General features: G+C 48.8%; 1 protein-coding gene across 1 annotated transcript in view; it reads left to right on the top strand.

Annotated features, from left to right (window-relative positions):
* Positions 1-22560, top strand: part of TBC1D21 (TBC1 domain family member 21) — a 40324-nt gene that overhangs the window by 9143 nt on the left and 8621 nt on the right. Inside the window, exons 5-8 of the mRNA XM_044450496.1 lie at positions 12697-12804; positions 17987-18090; positions 18596-18690; positions 21881-21997. Of these exons, the coding sequence (XP_044306431.1) occupies positions 12697-12804; positions 17987-18090; positions 18596-18690; positions 21881-21997 (424 nt within the window). The remainder of the gene's footprint in view (positions 1-12696; positions 12805-17986; positions 18091-18595; positions 18691-21880; positions 21998-22560) is intronic.

The raw sequence follows: 22560 nt of genomic DNA, 5'->3' as shown, positions 1-22560 counted from the left end.
ACTTAGCTGAAGGCTTCAGCAATTCCATCTCCACTTGGTCTTCCTGCCACCGCACCACCGAGCCGTCCGTAGCTCGGAAGCTGTGCTTTTCCCACAAGCACAGGCAGATTTTCTGAAAAATGTCACAGTGCCTTGGTCATGATCCAGCCAAGACTTACAGACCCACACTTGCAGTTATCACAGGATGCAGTAGCATCGCGTTCCCCAGCCTGGTGCCCATCAAATGTTTCGGGCAACTATGCCTAGCATTCCTGACCATCGGCCACACTGGTTAGGGAAATGGGTGTTTGTTGGACACGCTGTGGACTCAGGATCAGAAACGGATGCATCCTGACCTTGGTTCCCATTCAATTTCTCATTTTGCAAACCTTCATTTCCGGCCGGTTCCACATCAGTGCATGATTTTCTGTGTTTAAGTCTGCCCACAAGTTCATATACATTTTTATGTGCTCTTTTTGCTAATGTAGCATTTTGCAAGCTACATCTTCTATTACGATGTGCTTCTGGGCATAACTTCCGCAGTTTTGCCTCCTCTTTCCCAGAACATATGGATATATATGCATATATATGAGTGCTTTAAAATAAAAGTCTTTTCTTTTTTTAAAAAGTAGAGAATATGATCACAAAACTTGGAAGAGTTTATGTTTCAGGACCCAACTGTATTCTGGTTTGCAAAGAGCTAAAATGGGGAATTCTACTAGAAATTGAGGCAGGATAGATGAGAGCATCCCAGCTTGGTGCTCCTTGGCATGCGAAGGATCCAGCTTCCCTGTGACGACGCATCGTTGTCTCTGATGGATGACAGACAGTGGCACCAAGTGGCGCCCTCGCCGAGGGCCCCCAAGCCCTCACGGCCCCCCGGGGACCACCCTCGAGTTCAATTCCTCTGAGTCCTCCACAGATTTCTCTGGCGTCGCTACTGCTAAAGTCACCAGTTAAACTGCGGCAGCTGAAATATCTGTCTCTGGAGAAAGGAAATAAGCAAGCAACCCGAGTGTGCGAAGGTGTGGGAGGGTGGCAAGAGGAATCGTTGAGAGCCTGGCAAAGTTTGCCTGCATCGCTTTGCTGCTGGAACCCCCCTGCATCTCTCTGAGTGACAATCCACGGGGCCTTGATGTTGACAGCACGGAGAGCTGCCACAGCTCTCATTGGTGCCCACGTGCCTTGCTCTGATCAGTGCCTGATAGGAAGATGATATTAAAGATGAGGATAAAGGAGGTGGAATTGAGAACATGCCATTCAGTGTGGCAGTCAAAGAGAAAGCAAGATGGGTCTCCCTGCTCCGGAGAGCTTTTTGAAGAAAAAGGGAAATGGGGAGCAACACTCGTCTTTCAGTGCCTGCGAAAACAGGGAGGGATAAAAGGAACACATGAAGCTGAAGTCTGACGAGTCCTGGTCTCCCCATGAAGGGGCTTTGATAGCTCGCGTGGTGCAGGCGTCTCTCCTCTTGTCTCCATTCCAACACAGGAGTTCAAAGCAGAGCAGTGCCAGTTCCAGCTTTCAAAAGACCTTTGGGCAGGACTCCCTCCTCCCACAAGTCTCCCTTCTTGCCCACATTGTGTCAGAGTAAAAATACTCCTGCCCATGTTCAGGACTGAAACCAAGACATGCCCATGTGACTTGCAAATGGAAACAGAACTCATGCATCCCTAGACAAAACAGGGCTCCATGGACAGCCTCCCCCGTCCTTCCATTCATGGAAGAAGGTGGCTCAACTCTGTCCTTCCTTCTGAACGTTGCAGAGAAGAGCTGCACAGTGCGATCAAACTCCCTCATGGTCAGAGCGATAGGGCAGTGGGACTGGCTGCCTGCAGAGGCGGTGGGCTCCCCCACACGGGAGACACTCAAGAGGAAACCAGGCAGCCATCTGGGTGGGATGGTGGAAGATGGCGTCCTGCAACAGCAGGGGCTGGACCTGATGGCCTTCAGGGCCCCCTCCCACTCTACCATTCTGTGATTCTATATGGACAACCAGAGGCACACAAGGACTTTCCAGCGATTCAGCGATCTTGTCCAGCTTTGAAGGAATGTTTAAATCATATAGTCAGGTAATAGACTCTGAAGAAGCCCCTCCTGGTCTTTCGTGTTTCTCTTTTTCCAGCGGCCCTGTCTGTCTGAGGCACATGTCCATGAAACTAGCCTCATCTTTCAAACCCGGCCTGCCCCCAGCTAGGTTTTGGAGGGTGTTTTAGAAGCCACATCCATGAAACACCAGGGAAGGGGAAAGAAGAACCAAGAAGAAAGAGGACGGTGCAGCTTGCACAAAGGCTTTTTCCTCAAACGCACGGAGCTTCCCAGATTGCTGCTTTGGCGTCACTCACGCTGGCTGGCTGGATGGGGTCCAGTGGCTCTATTGAGCAGGAGCTCTGAGAGGCAGCTCCACATGAGACCCTTTTCTCCCTGACATCAGCAGCCTCCTTTTCCGAGTTGCAGCATCACGAAACCTGCTCCCACACAGAGCTGGACGGTGCGGTGGCTTTGCAGCAGGACCGCCGAACCAAGAACAGCGCTCGCAGCCCTGCCGTTAGGGCGGCTGGCTTTCCGCTGATTTAAGGCAGGGCGAGGGGAAGGGTCCTCAGATGCCTGTCTGGGGCTGCAGCCATAACCAGACCCCCAAGGGGCTGCCGTGAGGATGGTGCCGAGGCCTCAGCAACTCGGCCATTGCTGGGAGTGACTTTTCTCCGGCTGTGCTGGCTACCCACGTGCTAAGTTGCGGGTTTTGTTCCTGGTGTGCTGTTCTGGCGTTTGTTTAGGACCAGGATATCTGAAACAAGCCTTCCCCCTTGCCAGCCTGCCCAGTCCCTGAAACCATCAGGTTTTATTTCTTTTTATTATTTATTCCTATATTACATTTTATATTGCCCCATAGTGAACTCTCTCTGGGAAGTTCACACCAATTAAAACCATAAAATACAAGGTGATAAAATACAATATAAAATTTTAAAGTTTAAATCTATAGTATAACATAATAACCAACCGGCATCTAGAACAAGATTTAAATAGAGCATGAGATATAAAGCAGAAACTGAAAAGCTGAAATGCTTGGTAGAAAAAAGGGAGACGCTGATCCCACCACTGGGGTGCCATAAGGAAAACCTCCTTCTTGGTTGCCTCCCTACCTCACTTCCTTTGCTGAAGGGGCTCAGAGAAGGACCACTGGAGAGAATCTCGGTGTTCAGGCAGGTGTATATGGGAGGAGATGATCTTTCAGGTAACCTGGCCCCAAGTGGTTCAGGTCTTTGAGTGCTTATACTGGCAGTTTGAATCGGGACTGGAAATGGAAGGTCATCAGTGCAGAGAGGAATCTACTGGCACGGTAGGGCCATATTTTCTAGTCCCCCTTGGCCAGCTGCTCTGCTTTGGAGGAGCTGAAGTTTCCAGAACTTTTTACAGCAATCCCACCTATATTGCGTTGCAGCCATCAAGACAAGAAGTCATTAGAGCATGGACACCTGATCTCCGTCTAGATAAAGACATTGCTGGTATATTTAAGATGATGAAAGATGAGCTGTTCCATCAAGTGAGGCCCTCTTGGTGTGGTCCATCCAACCGTGGTCCATCCATCAAGAGCCGTCCATCCATCAAGTGAGGCCCTCTTGGTGTGGTCCATCCAACCGTGGTCCATCCATCAAGAGCCGTCCATCCATCAAGTGAGGCCCTCTTGGTGTGGTCCGTCCAATTCATTGGCTTCCTCTCTGTGGAACTCCCTGCCTCTTGATATCAGGTAGGCCCCAGATATGTTGCATGTTTCCCACATCTGCTTAATACATTTATATTTAAACAAGCCTTTCCTGCCCGACCAGCCACACTTTTAATTAGCATGCTCTGATTTAAGAAGTTTTAGATCTCTATTATTCTCTTCCTGTGCCCGTTTTTATTGCTCACTGTTTGGGCATCTTGTCAGGTGCTGAGAGGTCCTGAGTGAATTATAGGCCTACAATTAAATAAATAATTACCCAGTATCCCATCCTGATTCTCCTGCTTTTAAGACACAGTTGCTACCTGCTGTGCAAAGATACCAACTTCCTCTTGATCTACTTCTTCACAGGTTTGATCCCTAAACCCAAGAAGAAGGCTGTTTTTTTGTTTTGTTTCATTTCATTTTGTTTTGTTTTCCTGGAAACAGAATGCCTTGCTTTTCATCCGAGATTAATGAGACTGTAAATAATACTAATTCACTTATATTTTGACAGCAGCTTTCATCTGGAATATCTCAAAAGTATTCCCATCTGTGGCTTCTAGAGAGAAATGTGCTAGTGAAGGCTGAAAAAAAGACAATTCCAGAGGGGGCCAAACTGCGTTGCTGCAGGCGATGACAGACAAAAGAGGACTGGATAGCAGGACCCTGATTCCCCCCCCCCCACTCCCCCAAGTGGGTACACCAGTGAGACATTCAGCCCTGAGAACCAAAAAGCTGCCGTAGGACAGTCCGCACCGATGGGAGCTCTTCCCGGAAGGCTGCACCCCCTGCTTCCCCTGGCCACGCTCCTTTCCCCAAAACCACTGATCAGTTGGTGCTTTGCTCTCTCTTGCATGTTTTCCCCAACGCGGTCCAAGACGGTTGAAGTTCCTTTTCTAAGGCTGGCCACCGGCAAGGCAAGTGTTGAGGGAAATCCTATTTCTGCCCGTAATGCTTCGTCCCCACCCGGTTTTGCGCTGGTGCCACAGCCCCAGCCAGTGTTGCAGTGCAGTCCCAAGAGCATCTCTGAGCACTGATTGTTCCCTCTGGCCGAAAAAGGGTCGACGTCGCTGGCTTGCCAGCATGGCCAGGCCGACAGATGCTGGGGCTTTTCCTGCTGGCCCTCGGGGCGCTGCTGTCGCGATGAGCCGTGGCAAGCAGACACACACGTGCCTGTCGAAACGGAGGGGTGGCTCGAGCCGCAACCCCGCCAGGCCTGACGAAGAGAGATCTCCATGCGAAAGGGGAACCTGGTTGACCCCGTGGTAGGACGGTACGACTCAGCCGAACTCGAGCTTGCCAAAATTCTCCAGATTCCATCTCAAAGCTCATTCTGCCTCAAGTCCATACCTGAGTTTGAGTTTTCTTTTCTCTCCCTTTTGCATGAAAACCACTCCACAATCCCACGCATGTTCTCCCAAATGCATTTCTTTAATTTCTTTATTTATTAATTTAAAACATTTGTTTGCCACCCAATTGCTCCACAGCACCTCTGGGTGGCTCACAACATGAGGTAAAAACACAATAAAAACATGATAAAAAACCATGACAACAATAAATATGACCGTTGTGCACACCTTTGAAATGCATGTATTCTTCTCTTGCAGAGTAAAGCATATGAGGTGTGCATCTTTCGGAAGGATGCCTTTAAAGCACATTTTCCACATGCACACAGGACCTGGAATGCAGCTTTTGGGGAAAGGCAGCGTGAGTGTAGAAGCGAATGGGCTTGGACAGCAAGACTGCGCCCGAATCTCTCATCAGCCCAGTTCCAAAATGCGCCAAACGGAAGCTTCCCCCGTCCCCACGCTGGTGGCACTGCAGCTACAGGCTGGGTTCCTCTCCCGAGTTCCCTGGATTCACTCATTGCCCAGTAACAGCCAAGCAAGCTGGTGTCGAGCTTGAGAGAGAATATGACAGATTAATGGAGCTCTGCTCCAAAGAAGGGGAATTGGGCTGCTCCGGAATTTTCACTTCTCCGCCTTCCCCGTTGCTGATTTGGCACATTAAACCTTTGAACAGTTTGCTTTTCTGTGCAGTTTTGACCAGGGTGGGGGCTGCTTGAGCAGGGAATGTGTGCAGGAGCCAAAGAAAGAGAAGGGCGTGAAAAGGCCAGAGTTTTCTGACTTCTGTTTCTAGGGAGGTACACTTGTAGCAAGCAATCTTAGAATTACTCAGTAGCAAGTTCCATGGTGTGATTTCTGGGAGGCATAAAGTTCACTGTATAGTCAGCTCTGTGCTTAAATTTAATTCAAGTGGAACACCAAACCATAGTTAAAGAAGCTTAATCATGGTTCAACCTGATGACATGAATTGACAGATCATGGTTTGCCATTGGGGGTCAGTAAGCCAGATGCAGTAAACATGATTTGAAGTGAGCTTACAAACCGTGGCTTGTGCTAACCATGGTTGGGATGAAGAGCAGGTTCACAGATTATAGTCCTGTTTATGGCCATACCTCTGGAATTGCCTGGAGCCCAGGAACAGGGGAAATGCAAGCAGACAAGAAGCTATCAGCATTCTTGGTCTGCAATTTCAGAAGCTCATGCAAAACATTGTCTTCTGTTCTGGCCCATCCATTCAGCCCTAGATGGATCGGTTGTTCAGACACACAATTTCAGGAAATCTGTGGATAGGAACTAAGCCATTTTTTTCCTTCGCATGTATTTTTTGTACTAAAGAATTTTCCTATGTTTGCATGGTCAGAACAGTGTGAATAGCAATCTGGTCTGCTATATATAGGAGTGACTTTTGTCTCCAGTGGTTGGAATGTCTGCCTCATTTTCTCTGGAGTAATTGCATTGGCATCACCAGAATTACTTTCAAGAGACTTCCTGCTTCGATCCCAGGAAGCTTTTGTCTGTTTCCGGCAAAAAGCCCAGAATGCTTGAAGAATTAATGTCAATTTGACTTTTACTGCATAGGCATTAAAAAAAAAACCCTCTGTATTACTGTAGCTTCTTTTATAGGCAGAATCAAACCAACTTGGGAGCTGATGGAAAAACCACTAAATAAAAAGCCTTTAAAGCAATTTATGGGGCTATAAAAGTGAATATGACAAAAGGAACAGAGATGGACCAGACGAGGCTCATTCAGTTCCCCAACTAAAGCCACCGAAAGGACTCAGCCAAGGACACCAACCTGCTCATGGCCGAGAGACAAATCTGACAGGTGCTTTTCCCACTATAGATTTTAAAATTATTTCCAGTTTGAGCATGAAGAAAATTACAAATGTGGGTGCATTATTATAAAAAATGAACTGGCACCATTTTCCCACTCATTCTGAAAAGAGGGTCTGGCGTGGAGGGGGTCTCCTCGTGAGCAAGGATCTTCTTGCACTAGGCGGCAGGACCTCCTGCTTCTCCGCGTCTTGACAATCCAGTCCAGCTCTTCCTTACCCAAAATGCTCTTAGTGTCTCCCAGAGCTAAGGATGCTTGTATGGCCTAGTGAAGGGCAGTGGAGAAACGTTTTGCATGAACCAATGACCGCTTCTCACTCTGCCGTCAGAGAGCCTCCTGCCGCTTGAGGGCTGGAGAGCAGGAGCTGGGCACTTCAGAACAGGTGGGCTCACATCACCCTTCCTCTCCTGACAGGGTCAAGGGATTCCTCCTCCTCCGCCCCCCCCCCCGAGCCCCAAAAGGTCTCCCCGCTTCCCAAGCAGCCTGGTTCGCACTCTCTTTCAGAGCATCCTCACTCTGGGCAGCCTTGGACGTGCAGAGGGGCCGTCCCTCCTCTGCCTCGTCCTCAGAATCGGGAATGCCCATCTGAGGAGACGAAGAGCGAGTGGACCCTCCTTCTGCGGTGAGTTCAAACCCTTGTGCGATGCGCCCCCCAAGACGGGCTTGCCAGGGCGATGGAGTCACCATTCCGTGCTTTCCCCCTGGACGAACCGAACCGGCCACCTCCTTCCTCGCTCGCAGTAGCTTCGCTGAAGGTCAGTGCTTCTGAGAATGGCCCCTTGCTCCACCGCCTGCCCTCTCAGAAGGTCGCCCATGGGAGAACATGAGTTGCAGAAGGCGGGCAGCGGGTGTGCAGCGCACGTTCCGGCTGTGACAAATTAAGGAGCCCTTGCCAGACGTGCCGCGTGTGGGTGCCTGCCCTCCGCAGGGAAGACGCACCAACCGCCTCCTAGTCCGGCCACACGATCGCAGCGGCTCGACGCCACAGGCAAAGTGGGGTGATAAGAAATCCAGCTCTCCGGAGATGAGAGCGCGCTCTGTCCTTCGCACACGTCGTCACAGACCCTCACTGCGTCCTCCTGTCCGGCCCGAGCGGACCCCTCCGATTCCCATCCATCGGCCTTGACTACGGTGGTTGATGCCACGGCTGCAGCTGCATTCGCATGTGCTTCTGAAGGAACTTCCCTCTTTCACTTTTGTGGGGTTTAGGAACTTAAATCATAAATGAGATGCAAGACACGCGCGCTTTCCTTCCGCAGAGCATGGCCACCCCTTGTCGGCTGTCACCGCCTCATGCCCAGCACTGGGATGGCCGTTGAAGGGGCTTCCTTGGGCCCCTGTTCCCGGGATGGCAAATGGAAGAGCGGGTTTTGCAAGAAGCAGGCATGCCCCCACGGGGAGCATCCAGGGACTGCCATGTGCCATGTGCCAGCCCTTCCTAACAGTGACAGCTTTATTACAGAGATAACGACAAAATAAAATTCAGAAGCCTTTCGTCTTTCATGTGCCCCTGGGACCTCATCTAACTCTAGGAAATTTACTCATTTGCTAACGGCTGCTGTTTGCATCTCAGCAACTGAATCCCACCAGCTGAAAACATAATCCAGGAGGTCTGTAGTGCAAAGTACGGCAGGCACTGTGCCTGCGGGGGACTGCCGTCTCTGCAAGGATGGCCTAGAATACAGAAACAGAGAGAGTCAGAAGGGGCCTCCCAGGCCATCTAGTCTGACCCCCGGCTCCAGCCAGCTCCACTCATGACAGGCCTACCATGTGCATGTCCAGCCTGTCCTTAATAGAAGGATAGTCCAGCCTATCTTGCTGCCTGAAGCAAAGCGCAGGATGGTGCTCCCCCCGGCAGAGCTTTTTCTGGGCACTCTGCATGAAGCGGCTTGCCCGCCTGTGTGGCAGCCACACGGTGCCGCGATGGCAGAGCTTGGACCCCGACGCCTGGCGCCACTCCCCGCCCCACTGCACCAGCGCCACGCAGCCGCTAAATAGCACACTGAGTCTCCCAAGCATTTAAGGCAAAAGGAGGAGAATGACGAGAGAACATTAGATTTTGTTAACTGGGGAACATTAAATTTTGATGGTTCAGTGTTTGTACTGAGCTCTTCCTGGGAAAAGCTGTGGGAAGAAGCTTCAGCAACAATTTCCCATTAATGCATCTTCCCGACCGTCGCTGGGTATGTAAACCTTGAATAGATGGCTCAGTGGCTGAGAAGTGAGTATTTCATAGATCTCTTTGATGGAGCCGTTCTTTTTTTTAAGTGGAAAAAAATAGGGGGAGCAAGGAATACTCACATCCCTCCATCCATAAAAGATGGACGAGCTTGTCACGGAAGCTAAAAGAGTTATTATGCAGATGCTGAGACTGAGAACAGTTTGCCTACAATAAGAGCCCACTTTTTCATATGACACCAGTCAAATTTTATCTGGTCCGTGACTGTATTGCTTATATGGCATCTGGGCAGACAGATATTTGCCTGGCAAGAAGACTGAGTGGTTGTTTCTTTTTAAGGAGCAAGGATTAAGAACGAAGAGATCAGAAGATCCATTTAGTCCAGGCAGCCATCTGCTTCCTTCCGCCGTGAGTCAGTCAGACACCCAACGGTTGCAAATGGGGCTTTGGGGATCATGGTTCTCAGTCTCTGGCAGATAGAGGTAGAGGGCACTGACACAGGAAGTCTTGATTCTTAGCTACTCTGAAGGCTGTGGATAGACCAGGAATACATTTAAGCCTTCAGAAGAACATTGGGATCAACTTCCTGCAATTGAATATAGATAAACTATAGGTATCCTTCTGCAAAAGCAGGCCAGCTGGTCACATAGCCTGCTCTGCAGACGAGGTGGGACTTTGCTTGTGCGGTTCATCAGAAGTCAGCCTTGAAATAGCAACCTTGACCATCTGGGCTGCGTCCTTCTCCAGAGACACGCGCTCTCACTTCCCCCAAACGTCCTTGCTCCTTGAGGGCACGGTCTTTCTCCTTCAGATCCTTTCTTCTTCCAGTGACCTCATGCCTCTGTGACCTCATAGAGGTGCTGCTATGGCAACCAACTCACAAAGCAGCCTCATCTCGGTGGAACTCATTCCTTGGATGGAAAGGAAGGGGGAAGCAGGGAAGACTAGTTTGGCTTCCCAAAGAGCATAAGGGGAGTCCAGCTTGAATTTATCTGGATCACCATTGAAAAATAAAATAAAATAATTGTTGAACAATGAGGAAAGGCATGATCAGAGAAAGATTGGAAAGTCCCGTTTCGTCTGAAGAAGATGTTACAAAGCCCACAGGACTCAGTGCTTCGGTCCCATCCGTACTGGTAAGTTACGCTCTGTTAGTGCTGGGAAGGACCATGGGAAGAAATGGCTGTTTCGCCTAGAGAGGGCCCCCCGTCAATCAGAGTCAGCACCAGGTTTCTGAGGGCACTTGTGAAGGACACCTCCAGTGGGCGCCTTCCCCCAGAGAGGCTTCCTTCTCACCACTTTGGTACCAGCTGCTCTTGCTCCTCCTCCTCCTCCTCATGACCGTAACCCAGGGAGCAAGGACGCCATGGCCTCTCCCGCTCTTCCTCTCGCCATCACTGTCTCTGTGCCAGAGTGAGCAGCAGCTGAAGACGCAGGACGCCCAGAAGGGGGTTCCTCTTTTGACGTAGGTTGACCTGTGACCCACCTGAATGTCAGATTCACACAGCCTCAGTCCTGTTCTCACCCTCTTTGCACCGCCTCTCTGCCTCAGTGTTTCCTTCTGGCAAGGCTCATGTGGTCCCGCTCCTCTCTGTTTTATCCTCACAACAGCTCTGGGAGGCAGCTTCGGTTGAGACTCAGTGTCTGGTCACCCAGGGAACTTGGAGGCCAAGTGGGGCTAGAACCTCGATCTCCAGAGTCCCAGTCCTGCTTGCTAGCTCCTACAACACGCTGGCTCCTGACACCAGCCTCTGATTTCTAGCCGAGCATGTTCTCCAGGACCCCGCAATCTTCAAGCCTGAGTCTCTGCTGAGGATCTAGCGCCAGTTGGCAGATCTAGGAAAAGACGAAGTGGATTCTGACTCCTGCCCCTCTCCCCACCCCAAGTTGATCGCGCCGATGCTGGGAACCTCCGCAGCAGTGTGGAAAAGAGGTCAGCCTCAACAGAGTGAGGGAAACTTGCGTCCCTTTTCTGTTGTGTCTGCCTGGTGCCATTTTCCGGACGCAGTTCTCTGAAGAGGATAGACGGTTATAACAGCAGGTCATTGCCAGCAATTAATGCACCGCTCTCAGCAGGCATGGGCCAGCTCTCCATTCGCACATCGATGGTTCTTTTTTTCGACCCAAGGAACTCTTGTGCCTTGAAATTGAATCCCATTATTTCTTCCTCGATTCCATGGGCTGCAGACCTTCTGTGATTCTAATGAGATTTGCTTAAATGGCCCCTCTACCTGATCCCATTGATTTTATTTCCCCAAGTTCCTCTCATCAGGTTGTTTGTAACTAATTATGCATTCCATCTTGCAAAGGCCGTTGTAACTAAATCTAAGCACAAAGATCTCACAGCTCAAGTTTCCCAATTGGAAAACTTGCCGCTTTTCAGAAAGGAGGGAAATGAGAAGCAAGGGAGATGAGACGGAGTGACGCCACAGCAGACTCTTTAGGGCTGTTTGTGCAGAACACAGCTTGGCGCTTTTTGAGAGGCTGCTGCGCATGGTTGACTCACTGCAGGGCAAAAGTCACCATGAGGCGTTGTTGCTGTTTAGCCGCAAAGTCATGCCCGACTCCACGACCCCATGGACGACCTTCCTCCAGGCTGTCCTGTCCTCCACCATCCCTGGAGTCCACGCAAGCTCACGCTCACTGCCCCAGTGGCCCCATCCATCCACCTCATATCTCGGCCTCTTGGTACCGGCCATGGGATTTTCATGGCAAGGGTACTGGAGTGGGTTGCCATTTCCTTCTCCAGGGGATCACGTTTTGTCAGAGCTCTCTGCTATGACCTGTCCGCCTTGGGTGGCCCTGCCCGGCAGAGCTCATCGCTTCATTGAGCTACGCGAGCCCCTGCAGGGCTGCCTTCATTTAGCTCTTGGGACCCCCGTTCCAGTGGGACGGGGGACCAAAGGCAAAAGGGGCGGGATCTCTTTTTAAAGCTAACCATGTTGTAGCTTGGTGCTCTTCCGGTCAGTAAGAAAAGCAGAGGAGAAACATCGTCCTTTTGGAAGGGCAAAAATATGCACAAATGCTGGGAAACGACGCATTGATAGGCAGTTTGGGGGCAAGGGGTGTGGCCAGGGGAAGGGGTGTGGCTATCTGGGGAAGATTGCAGGCCCAGCTCGCAACCCCCACAGAGTCAAAGGCTTCTCAAGCCCTTGTTTGCACTGACTGACCATAGCTGTCCAGAGTTTCAGAGCAGGCATTTCCCTGTCCCTGCCTGGAGACGTCCAGGTTTAAACCTTTTTCATATAATGCAGGTGAACTACCATGAAGCAGGAGGAGAAAGGGATACCAAAATGGGCTATTTTAGGTTGCATTTCTGAAAGGCAATAACAAAGCCTTCAGAGAGGCATTCGGCCTTATAGAATGGCCAAACATTGCACAAACGAGGCCAGAGGTGGAGGGACTATCCTATCCCAGGCCCACACAAGGTTGGATCCGGACACCAGGAGAGCTGGACTGGGCCCTGGACCTGAAGTGCCCCATGCTTAAAATATCCAGCACACCTCAGTTTTAATTCCGATTAGATCTTTAGGCACTGGCTAATTTCCCATCGGTGTAACGCTATTGACCGACCTCCTGAGCGAGATAAACCGGGCCTCCAGCTGCTGCCAACACGGTGTGCCGTGGTTAACTGCAAGAGCTTCGATTTGTTTTCCAGAGCGTCAAGAAGTGGCCCATCGACAGCCATGAATGGGAAAGTTACTTTGACGAGAGTGGCCAGTTGCTCAAATCGCGGGACTACATATTAGTCCAAATCATGGAACGGGTGAGTGAACGCTCGGGACCCAGAGCAGAGTTCGTAACCAATGCACAGCGTGGGTGTCAATGTGGTGATGCCACGAGGGAATGAGGAGGCAGTATTCTTTCATTTTCATCACACCTCTAGGAACCAGGCTCCCTCCATTTTTAAGATCATCTACAGCCACAGCCTCCCATGTCAACCGCTGCTGCTCGCAAACATTCTCTTCATTCATGGATCCACCAGAAGAACTGGAATAGTTTGGCTAGATGCTGTGCCAGAAATTTGTCTCACATTTTCCCAGTGTTCTTAGTCAATTCAATACAAAAGAAATTGCTATTGTAATGGAATTCAAAGAAGAACATGCAAAGGAATTCCAGTTTCCTGTGCTTCTCTTTCTTAGGAGTTGGTGGAGAACCGTATCTCAGTTTCCCATGCTTCTTTGTATGTTCATCCACCCAGCTTGGATGCTCAGACTTCAATGAAAGCCCAGGAGTAGTTTGTCCCACAGGGTTTTTCCAAGTTGGGATGCCAAGTTGGATCAATTGGCACCTTTACCAGGAGCAGGTCTTTTGTAAGGCTAATAGGCCTTCACTGCTACCCCTGACATTTTGCATTCATCAGGGACAGATCACAGCAATACTTAGTTGCTGGGAAAGTCCATGTTTCGCTGCTGCTGTGAAACATCAGGGAGCATAGAACTGAGGTGGGGATGGCAAAGATGGACCCTGCTCATCAAAAGGTGTTAGTGCTTTCTCCCAGCGAGCCCTGGCACCACTACACCATGGCAGATAATCATAGGACGCCTTCCTCTTGTAGTCTGAAGAGATATAGCACAGAGAGCTCAAGAAGAACGATATCCACACCAGTAAATATGCTAGAGAGCTTTGCTTTGCTTTGCTTTGCTGAGAGCTATACAATCAGGGGAAAACTCTGAGAGATACCTGACAGGGCCAGTCCTATGCGCTCTCGCGCTCTCTCTCTCTCTCTCTCTCTCCCCCCCCCCCCCCCCAGTGATGCAGCCGTGTTATTTATATGCAAAGGATGCAGAATTAAACACGGAAAGAAGGTGAAGAAAACAAAGGCATGCTCAAGGAGGGCGATTACCCAGCCCCGCCATCAGTGTCATTGTGGGATTCTGCCAGATGAAGGAGAACGAGTCCTGTATGGATGCCACCAGGTCAAAAGCAGCCTGGCCTCATCTGGGGACCCCAAAACAGCTGCGTGGGAACCGAACAGCTTAAATGGGCATCTCAACCATGTGAAGGATTTGTGGCTTCCCTTCCCCAAGCTCATTTAGCACATCTTCTGTGCAAGGTGAGGTTGCCATGGTGATCTGAAGCCTGGGCAACTTCAGGAAGAGCAGCTCTCCCCGGGGGTGTTCTTTTTGTGGGTGTGAAAGTGGTGTTGCCCAGCAAAGTAGATTTGGGGTCAGGAGGATTTTCTTTGACTGGCATTCCAAGATGACAAAGAAACCTCCAGAGAAATTGTGTCTATTATTAAAGCAGGACTTTGGAGGGAGATAATCATAAATGTAGAAGACCTGCCAACCAATTAATTATTTTTTTCAGTTACTTTATCATCAGCATCTTAATTAAAACAGCTGCGTAGTAATAATAGTAATGTAAAGTTAACAATAACAACAGAAATGCCAAAATTTATTTATACCCTCCGCTTCTGCTGCATCGAGGGGGACAGCACACCACTCAGACACAGAACAATATAACAGCTGGGGGAGCACAACTGAATGGCTGAACAAAAATACTTGCATTATGCAATTCATAATCAAATTACTTAAAGCCAATGCTCGCTCGCTCGCTCTCTTGCTCGCTCTCCTCTCTCCCGCCAGCCGCACGGAAGTCTGGGAGTCGCACTGACCCCAACGGAGTTCCCTCCGCAGCAGTCATAGATGGATTTGCACTGTAAAAGGGTCACACACCAAAAGGGGGGAGCGAAAAACACTGTGCGATGCTACCAACTTCTCAGCGGAGGGGTCCTCTTCAGGATGCTGGAAGGGGTGCGAGTTATCAAGGAATGGTGGCCCTTCTGAGAAGCTAAGAGGAGGGTCTACGTCATATCCACCCCCAAAAATCCACAGGCCAAAACAGGGGGGCTACACAGTTGTGATAGCATTCACACTAAAAGGCAGGATTCAGAAAACCCAAGGTGAGCCAAGCAATGGGTGTGCCCACCATTTGGAAATGACCTTGCCGTTCTCCAGCCTGTGGGAACAGGAATGGAAGCGGTTTGCCCTTGATTCATGGGAATGAGGCCAGCCCTGCTATGAGGCAAGTGAGGAGTTGTCCCTGGAGCTTGACTGAAGTGAAGGTAGGACCAGCCTTTTGGTGAGGGATGAGCTTGGGGCTCTTTGCCTGATTGCCCTTTGTTTCAAGGAGCAAACTGTCTTGGGCTGGCTCTGAATGTGTGACCTCACCGAGAGCTCTCCTCCTCCTCCTCCTCATCATCATCATCACTCACCCTGGCTCCTTCTCCAATGGCTAGTTTCTGCACAAAATATAAAACAGCGTAAGTCCCGCTGCCCTAAACTGCACCAGGATTGGGAAACCTCAAGCCACGGGTTTCAGCCCTGCTCTCATGGACCCCAGTCGGGACTTTGGGGGCTCACCCTTTCCCCTGTCAGTTTTCCCCTATTACAACATCTGTGTTCCCTCTCTGAAAGCTGAATGGCTGCCAATAAGAGCTGCTACGATAGGCTGGGTCTGGGGAGGGGGCACTGAGCGGCTGGCTTCAGCCACTTGGCCTTCTTCCTTGCTCACCACTGGAATTTGTCCCCGGGGCTCTTCCAGTTGTGCTCAGACCCCATGGTGGAAAAGAGCTTCTTCATCTCTGGTCTAAAAGCATGGAATCCAAATTTCCTGCCTAGAGCAACACCCACTGACTTCCGTGTCAATAAGCTTCACCTGGTATATTTTTATCATTCATTCATTCATTCATTCATTCATTCATTCATTCATTTGGAATTTCTGTATGCCATCTCATTTGCAAGAGCCTCGGAATGGCTTACATACAATAAATAAACACAATACAAATAGTGCACATAAATAGTGCACATATTTTTGGCAAGTCCTAAATGTTCAGTTGTACAAGTCCTATCAGCCCCCGCAGCCAATGGCCAGGGATGCTGGGCATCCCACTCCACAACCTCTGGTGGGAAGAGCTGACATGACCAATCCATCTGCCAGATGCTCCAGTGCAAGTCCTCACTCCTCCTATTCCTCTGTTGTCACGCGGTCCTTCCACAAATTTCCTTTGCTCATCAGGAAAGTGGTTTTGTCAGCAACTAGCAAGTTCCCAAATTACTTTGCTCCATCAGTGAGACTCTTTTTCCCCTTTCATTTGAAGGAGAGAGAGAGAGAGAGAGAGCAAGCAGCCACAAAGGCCCTGATGAACCCATGGAAACCTGGCACTTTTAGCGAAAGCTGTGAAAATGCTCTCTTCCCAACCCCCCACCCCCTTCAGCCACTCCACAGATAAATGTTAGTTCCTGCCTTGATAAATTTAGCTGGTAGCATGACTTCAACAGAACTCATTTATCCCCAGTGTAATTTTTACTTTATATTTTGGGGGGAAATTGTCAAGTTCTTCCCCATCTGTATCCACCGCCTTTATTACCTACGCTGAAAAGCATCTGTTCTGGGGACTCGGAGAGCCCGTTTCCCAGCCTCTGAACTTGTTGCTGTTCTTCCTGGAAAAACAAGTTGGATTGCCTGTGATTGCTTACTCAAGTTTAATTATTCTCTAGTGCTTAAAAAATTCTGTAAGGGGTATAAGTGTATGCACGAGCTTATACACCGTCTGCCTCCAGGTGCAGGTACTTAGGTGAGGGCTCTTGCTGCCCACGCTAAAAGAGGAAGCGAGTAAGGGCAGTGAGGGAGAGGATTCCCGTTCTTAGCACGGCTCACCCACCCTAGCACAGAAACAGTATTAAAAAGCTAAAATGGCCCATATATCACCCCACCCCTAACCCTCAGAGTATTTTAATTGCTGACAGTTTTAGTTCTAATATAATTCTAATTTCAGGTTGATATCTTGATGAATGTTAATAATCATGTATAAGATGCTGTCCAATCTGCTAGTGTACATTGTTGGTCGGTGCTCCTGCTGTTGGAATGGATGTTTTTATTGGAACTGATGTTTTATTATCGGATGTGTTGATATGTTGGTTTTTTGTTTTGTTGTTGGTTTTTAATTGTCGTGGAGTGCCCAGAGAGCCATGTGGCTTTTGTGATGGTCTATAAAAACCCTTCCAAATAGGAAGAGACCAAGGGACATGTCCACACTGCTTTCCTACTTCCTTGGACCGGTGGAGCTGCTGGACAAGTTTAGACCCTCAGCCCAGCGCAATCCTACACATAGAGAGATGTCCAGTTGAGGTTGGGAGCTCCCACATGGTAGGTGGGCTGGTGTATTTTCTCTGGGTTTTCAGCCTGTGGTGCTGAGCTCTCCCCTTCAGCACCATGGATAGCGCCTTAAAGTTCTGAGTGGAAGACCAGTGTATATGCTCCAACCCACTTCCATCGTAGCCACCAGCTCCTTCCTCACATGCAGCCCGTGAATCGGGCCTGAGGGCATGTCCAAGAAACCCCCAAGGGATTCAGGTCTGGCCTATGGATTCTGCAAGATTGGCTTTTTCAGAATCAGGTGCATTCTGCAGACCTCTAGACTTTTTCTCCACTCTTTTGGCAGGGGGAGACTCTGGCATTACCTCAAGCACATTTGCCCAATGGTGCATTAATGTGGATGGGAAAGGGGTTTCTCAAATGAGTTTCTAGTACAGAAAAGGTTCAGTTCCATGAACATGCAGACAACAGAATGAAAGGCAGCTGATGATCTGTAGGAGCAAAATTCTGTACGTTCCAAGGTCAAGCCACCGGTTTGTTCGCTGTAGCCTCCCTCACACGTTCCCACAGCCCTGTGGGAGTTTGCTCCTCAGGGTGCAAGGATCCACTCAGCAGGATCCCAGAGCAAGGCAAGCAAAAACACCCACAAAGGTGTAGAACAGAAGGAGCCACGTCAACTGGAGAGAGGATCACAGGAGAGATTTCAATAAAGCAATTTAGTCTTGAATGAACTCGGTCTAGCTTCACCATTTTTTACAAACTTTATAACAACTTGGAGTAACAGATCGCTTCAATTGCCTCAACCCTCTTCGGTCCTCATTCTCCATTCACTCATCCATTCATTTCAGGGTTTGGATCCTTCTGTAAGATTGGAAGTATGGAAGTTTCTCACAGGCTTTTACTCCTGGCGGAGCACCTATGATGAGAGGCTGGTGGCCAACAGCAGGAGAAGGTGTGTGCCTGGCATCTCATTTTGGTTTAGTCCAGGGGCAGGCAGCTGTTCTGGACCAAAAGTCCCATGGTCCTTAACTACTGACCAGGCAGGCTTTGGCGACCTGAAGTCCCAAACTGCTGACCAACATCCGAACCTCCACAGCTCAAGTAACTAGCTGGCCAGGGCCTTTCTTCTGCCTGGGTGTGGGAATCAGGCATTTCTTCTTACCAGCCTGTTCTTGCCAGAGATAGACAATAAAGCTATTGTCTGGCTTTCTGTCTGTGGATTCTTCTAGCCTGGCAGTATTTCTAGCCTGAGGTAGACCAGGAAAAGGGAGCAAAAGAAGAGTCTTGAATCTGATTTGTCCTTCCCCCCAAGGTGGCATATGATGGGAGTTGTCGTGCAACACGGCTGGAAGTTGCCAGCGTGGGGGACACTACGGTCTTCCTTTTTGTGCCTTCTGCTTGCATTCTGCTCTGCATCATCCATGCATGACTGAGCCCCTTCTCCCCCGTCTCCGCAGGAAAAGTTACGAGTCTTTGTGCAACATGTGTGAAAAGATCCAACCTCTGCTGGAAAGTGAGCTTCAGGAGTTCCTGGAGGTCCGAAACTCCATCAGTAAGTCCCCAGGAACCATGTGAGGTGTTTCAGCTTGACCTGCAACCTGAACCTCTTCCAACTGGAGGCTAAACTGGGGATCTGTATATGAAGGGCAGGAAAAGTTTTTGGGTTCAGAGGTCAGATTGCCTCCCCTTGACTCATTGTGAGCCAGATAACATCAGCCCAGGGAGTCCACCTGTGACCTCGGGGACATGGTCCCATCCCCTGATATTGTCAAGAGTCGTTCCAGCTCTTCCCTCGCCTTTCTGCTCCATGTGGGCTTTTCACAGCTACAGAAAGTCCAACCTGTGCAAAGCCAGATCCCAGACTGAGGGGCTGCTCGCTGCTTCTCTGTCACCTTCTCTGTTTGGGAAGGAAGAAGTTGCTGACCCACAGCACAGCCATTCTCGCAGCCCCTCGCCCTTCTGAGGGTGCGTGGCTGCAGGGCGGGGAGAGGCCTCATTGAGCCAGGCGGGCCGCCTTGGTCAGCCAGGTTTGGCCCAAAGACCACCAGTTCTCCACCCTTGCTCCATAACCGGACATTCAGCTGGACTGGGCCGAGCCCAGCTGAGTATCAACTCCTTTTGGTACCATTCTCAACAAACCAGGTAATAAGATTCAGGGACTTGCAAAAGAGATTTGCAGGCCACCTCCATGGTTAAAAGGTATCTCTAACAGTTTCACAATGGATTAAAAATATGGGTGGAATTCTATTTCTATTTCGACAGAAAAATGCCCCACCTTCCCCAGCCGGTCATGCTACATTAATGGCATTCAAATACTGTGTGAGATGCATTACATATACATGGAAATGCAATTAAAATTCATCATACCTTGATCAAGAATCAATCCCAGCCTGTTGCCAGTCAGCTCGGTCTGCTGCAAAGGTGTTTTGCTTTCTTTTACCTGTAAAAGAAAAGGGGGATGCCTCAGCCAGCTGATACTTAAATATCAGGCCCTTGAAAATCCATTTTTCCTCCCTCCAAGTTCAACCCAAGCATCAAAAGCAGGGTTCACCTTCATCCACCCCAAATGTAGTGCAAATGTTTTCTAAAGATAGAGAAAAATGGTTTAGTTTAATGCATTTTCAAACTAAACCTCAGAAAGTGAGAGAAACCTGCACTGACAGGTGTATCCGTCCCTAAAGGATACTTAAGGTTTGGAATGCTTGGTCATTTGGATATTGGAAGGGCTATTTCTGGGGGGCTTGTCAGTTCAAAGTTTAATATTATCGGCGCAAGCTAAAGCATCCAGAGAAGGATGTGGGGAGAATTTGTTCTTCATGAAATGATATGCAAACTGGTCAGATCCACGTCTCTGAGAAAAATCTGTGAATCTGAACATAGCCACATGTTCAGAAGTCACATTTTTCAGAATGCTGTGATACAGATAAAAAATGTACAAAAATGCATGCTTTATTTTTGTTTTAAATTATTAACCCTAACCCAATAGCTGAAGCTCTCTGGGCAGTTTATAGCAACACATAAAGCTACACTATAAAATGAAAACAGCATTGAAAATGTCATAAAAGATTAGCCTGCAAAAATTTAAAACCAAATTTAAAACACATATAATGAGTTACAATAGCTTAAACGAATTAAATCCTGAATTAATGTAGGATTAAATGTGATTAGAAATGCCTATTTTGTAAGAAAACATATTAACATCGCTGATTTAAGTATGACTTTGAAGCAGATTTTTTTAAATGCATATGACTGTGGAAACAGGAACAGACATAGGAATGAAAAGATGCAAAACTGACAGAAACTGACTTGTAGGTCAATTGTATTCTTTTCTTAACTGGAGTAAGTTTTCATTTTCAACATGTGGCATTCTAGAGTCATTCCTTAAACCCAGCCCATAAGACATGTTGGTGACAAGAACTGACAAAGGTTTCCTCCTTGTCGCCAGACAAGCACCCTTTCAGTCCAAGGTCACAAGTCCCTAGAGCACTGATGGCGAACCTTTGAGAGACCGAGTGCCCAAACTGCAACCCAAAACCCACTTATTTATCGCAAAGTGCCAACACTGCAATGAAACCTGAATACTGAGGTTTTAGTTCAGAAAAAGCAACTCACAGCCAGTCCAAGGAAATATACATATATCCTTGGCAGCACACTGACCGGCCATGTGAAAGCTTGGGCGAGTCACGGCTAATGAGTTGCGGCTCATGATGTCATCGCCTGGCACCACTACTCCCTTCCGAGCATGCGCATGGCCCCTACGTGCGCTGCTCTCCGATGCTCGGCTGCTGGGGCAGCTTGGCTCGTGTGCCGACAGAGAGGGCTCTGCGTGCCCGCTGTGGCCCATGTGCCGCAGGTTCGCCACCACTGCCCTGGAGAAAGTGCTACAGGAAGAAAGATAACCCAGTGACAAAAAACCCATAGAGAACAAGAGATAGCTAGAAAAGTTTGGAAAAATCCAGATCGAAAATTGCCTAACAGTGTCTACTCAGGTGCAAGCCCCACTGCATTCCATGGGGCTTACTCTTGAGTGAGTAGGCTGAGGATTGCAACCTAAGGGGCTATTTTCTCTCAGATGCCTGTTCGTGCTTTCTCAGTTACCTAACAAAAGGAATATTAAATAATACAGCTAAATTAATGTTACAAATCAAGATAATGAGTATAAATCAAGCCAGGTGAACTTCAGAAAAAGAATTACAGCTTAGGTGCAATCCAGCCAGGCCCTTCAGAAATAAAAGGCACTCCATGTCAACAGATAATTTCTTAAGCAGATCACATACCCAGCGAGTAGTTCCCCCTTCGTTGCCTTTCCTTTTCCTAAGCATTGTTACAAAATGAAATCACCTTCAATTTCACAGAAATTAATAGCACGTTTGATGGTTGCCCCTCCCTGCATCAGTCGAGGGTTCAGTGTATTACATTTCTAATAGATCCTGAAATATCGTGCGCAGCTTCAGGGCCGGGTCAGGGTTGCTACGTGGAAGGGAACACAATGCTTAGACCAGGCACACAGAGCAATCCAATGGCTATCAACTCAGAAGTCGATCACGTGGGGCCCAATCCCAGGGCAGCGTGTGAGCATCTTTCCTGACCTGCCAACAGGTACGACTGCACGAATCGGGATGATTGGAGTGGAATCCAAGTCCTTTGCTTGGGGAAAGCTCAGAGGGTTTTTGTCAGGCTCCGTCTTCGTCCTCTGGTTTGGTTTCTGACACTCGGAACATGTGGCCCCTTTCTCCCCACAGAATCTGATGTTCAGAGGCTTTACCTCAAAGATGTACAGGGCAATGCACTCGTGGATAAGCGTCAGCTGGAAAAAATCCTTCTCCTAAACTACATGTGCAATGTAGAAGAAGGAATGGGTGAGAACTCCATTTAGTTCATTTTAAAAAAATATTATCAGAATTAATAACAGACCAGACAGAGCTTGCTGGACTCTGTTTAAGGCAGATCTCTTTGTTCTCATGGATGCATTCATCCATTCTGGTAGATGATGTTATTTATTTATTTATCTGCAAGATTTATATGCCACTCTATATCCAGTAAAGTTCCTGAGTAGCAATTTTTAAGGAAGAAAATAGTCAAAATTGAGAGTTTCCTGTTTCAAATCAGATTAGGTTGATAAAAACAAGGCTGGTTAGTTAGGGAAGGGTTGTTCGAATGAAAATGTCTCCAGCTAATGCAGAAAATGAAGGTCTATTAGTGCCTGGCCTGGAGTTCCATAAAGAGGGAGCTGTTACCCAGAAGTCTGTTACCTAGTGGACTCCAGAGGAACTGCAGATCCATGCAGAACCCTCAGGAAGAGGTCATCTGCCAACCCCGGTGATCAGGCAGGCTGGTGACCGACAAGAAGTTATAGGTGTTTCCACCGAGTCAGAAACAACCTCATGCACAGAATTGCACTGCGGACAGAAGACCTGGCGAT

Source organism: Varanus komodoensis, unplaced genomic scaffold, assembly GCF_004798865.1.
Source record: "Varanus komodoensis strain SLA01 unplaced genomic scaffold, ASM479886v1 scaffold67, whole genome shotgun sequence".
Taxonomy (NCBI): Eukaryota; Metazoa; Chordata; class Lepidosauria; order Squamata; family Varanidae; genus Varanus; species Varanus komodoensis.
Note: the sequence above shows the minus strand (reverse complement) of the source record. Positions and strands in the feature narration are given on the sequence as shown.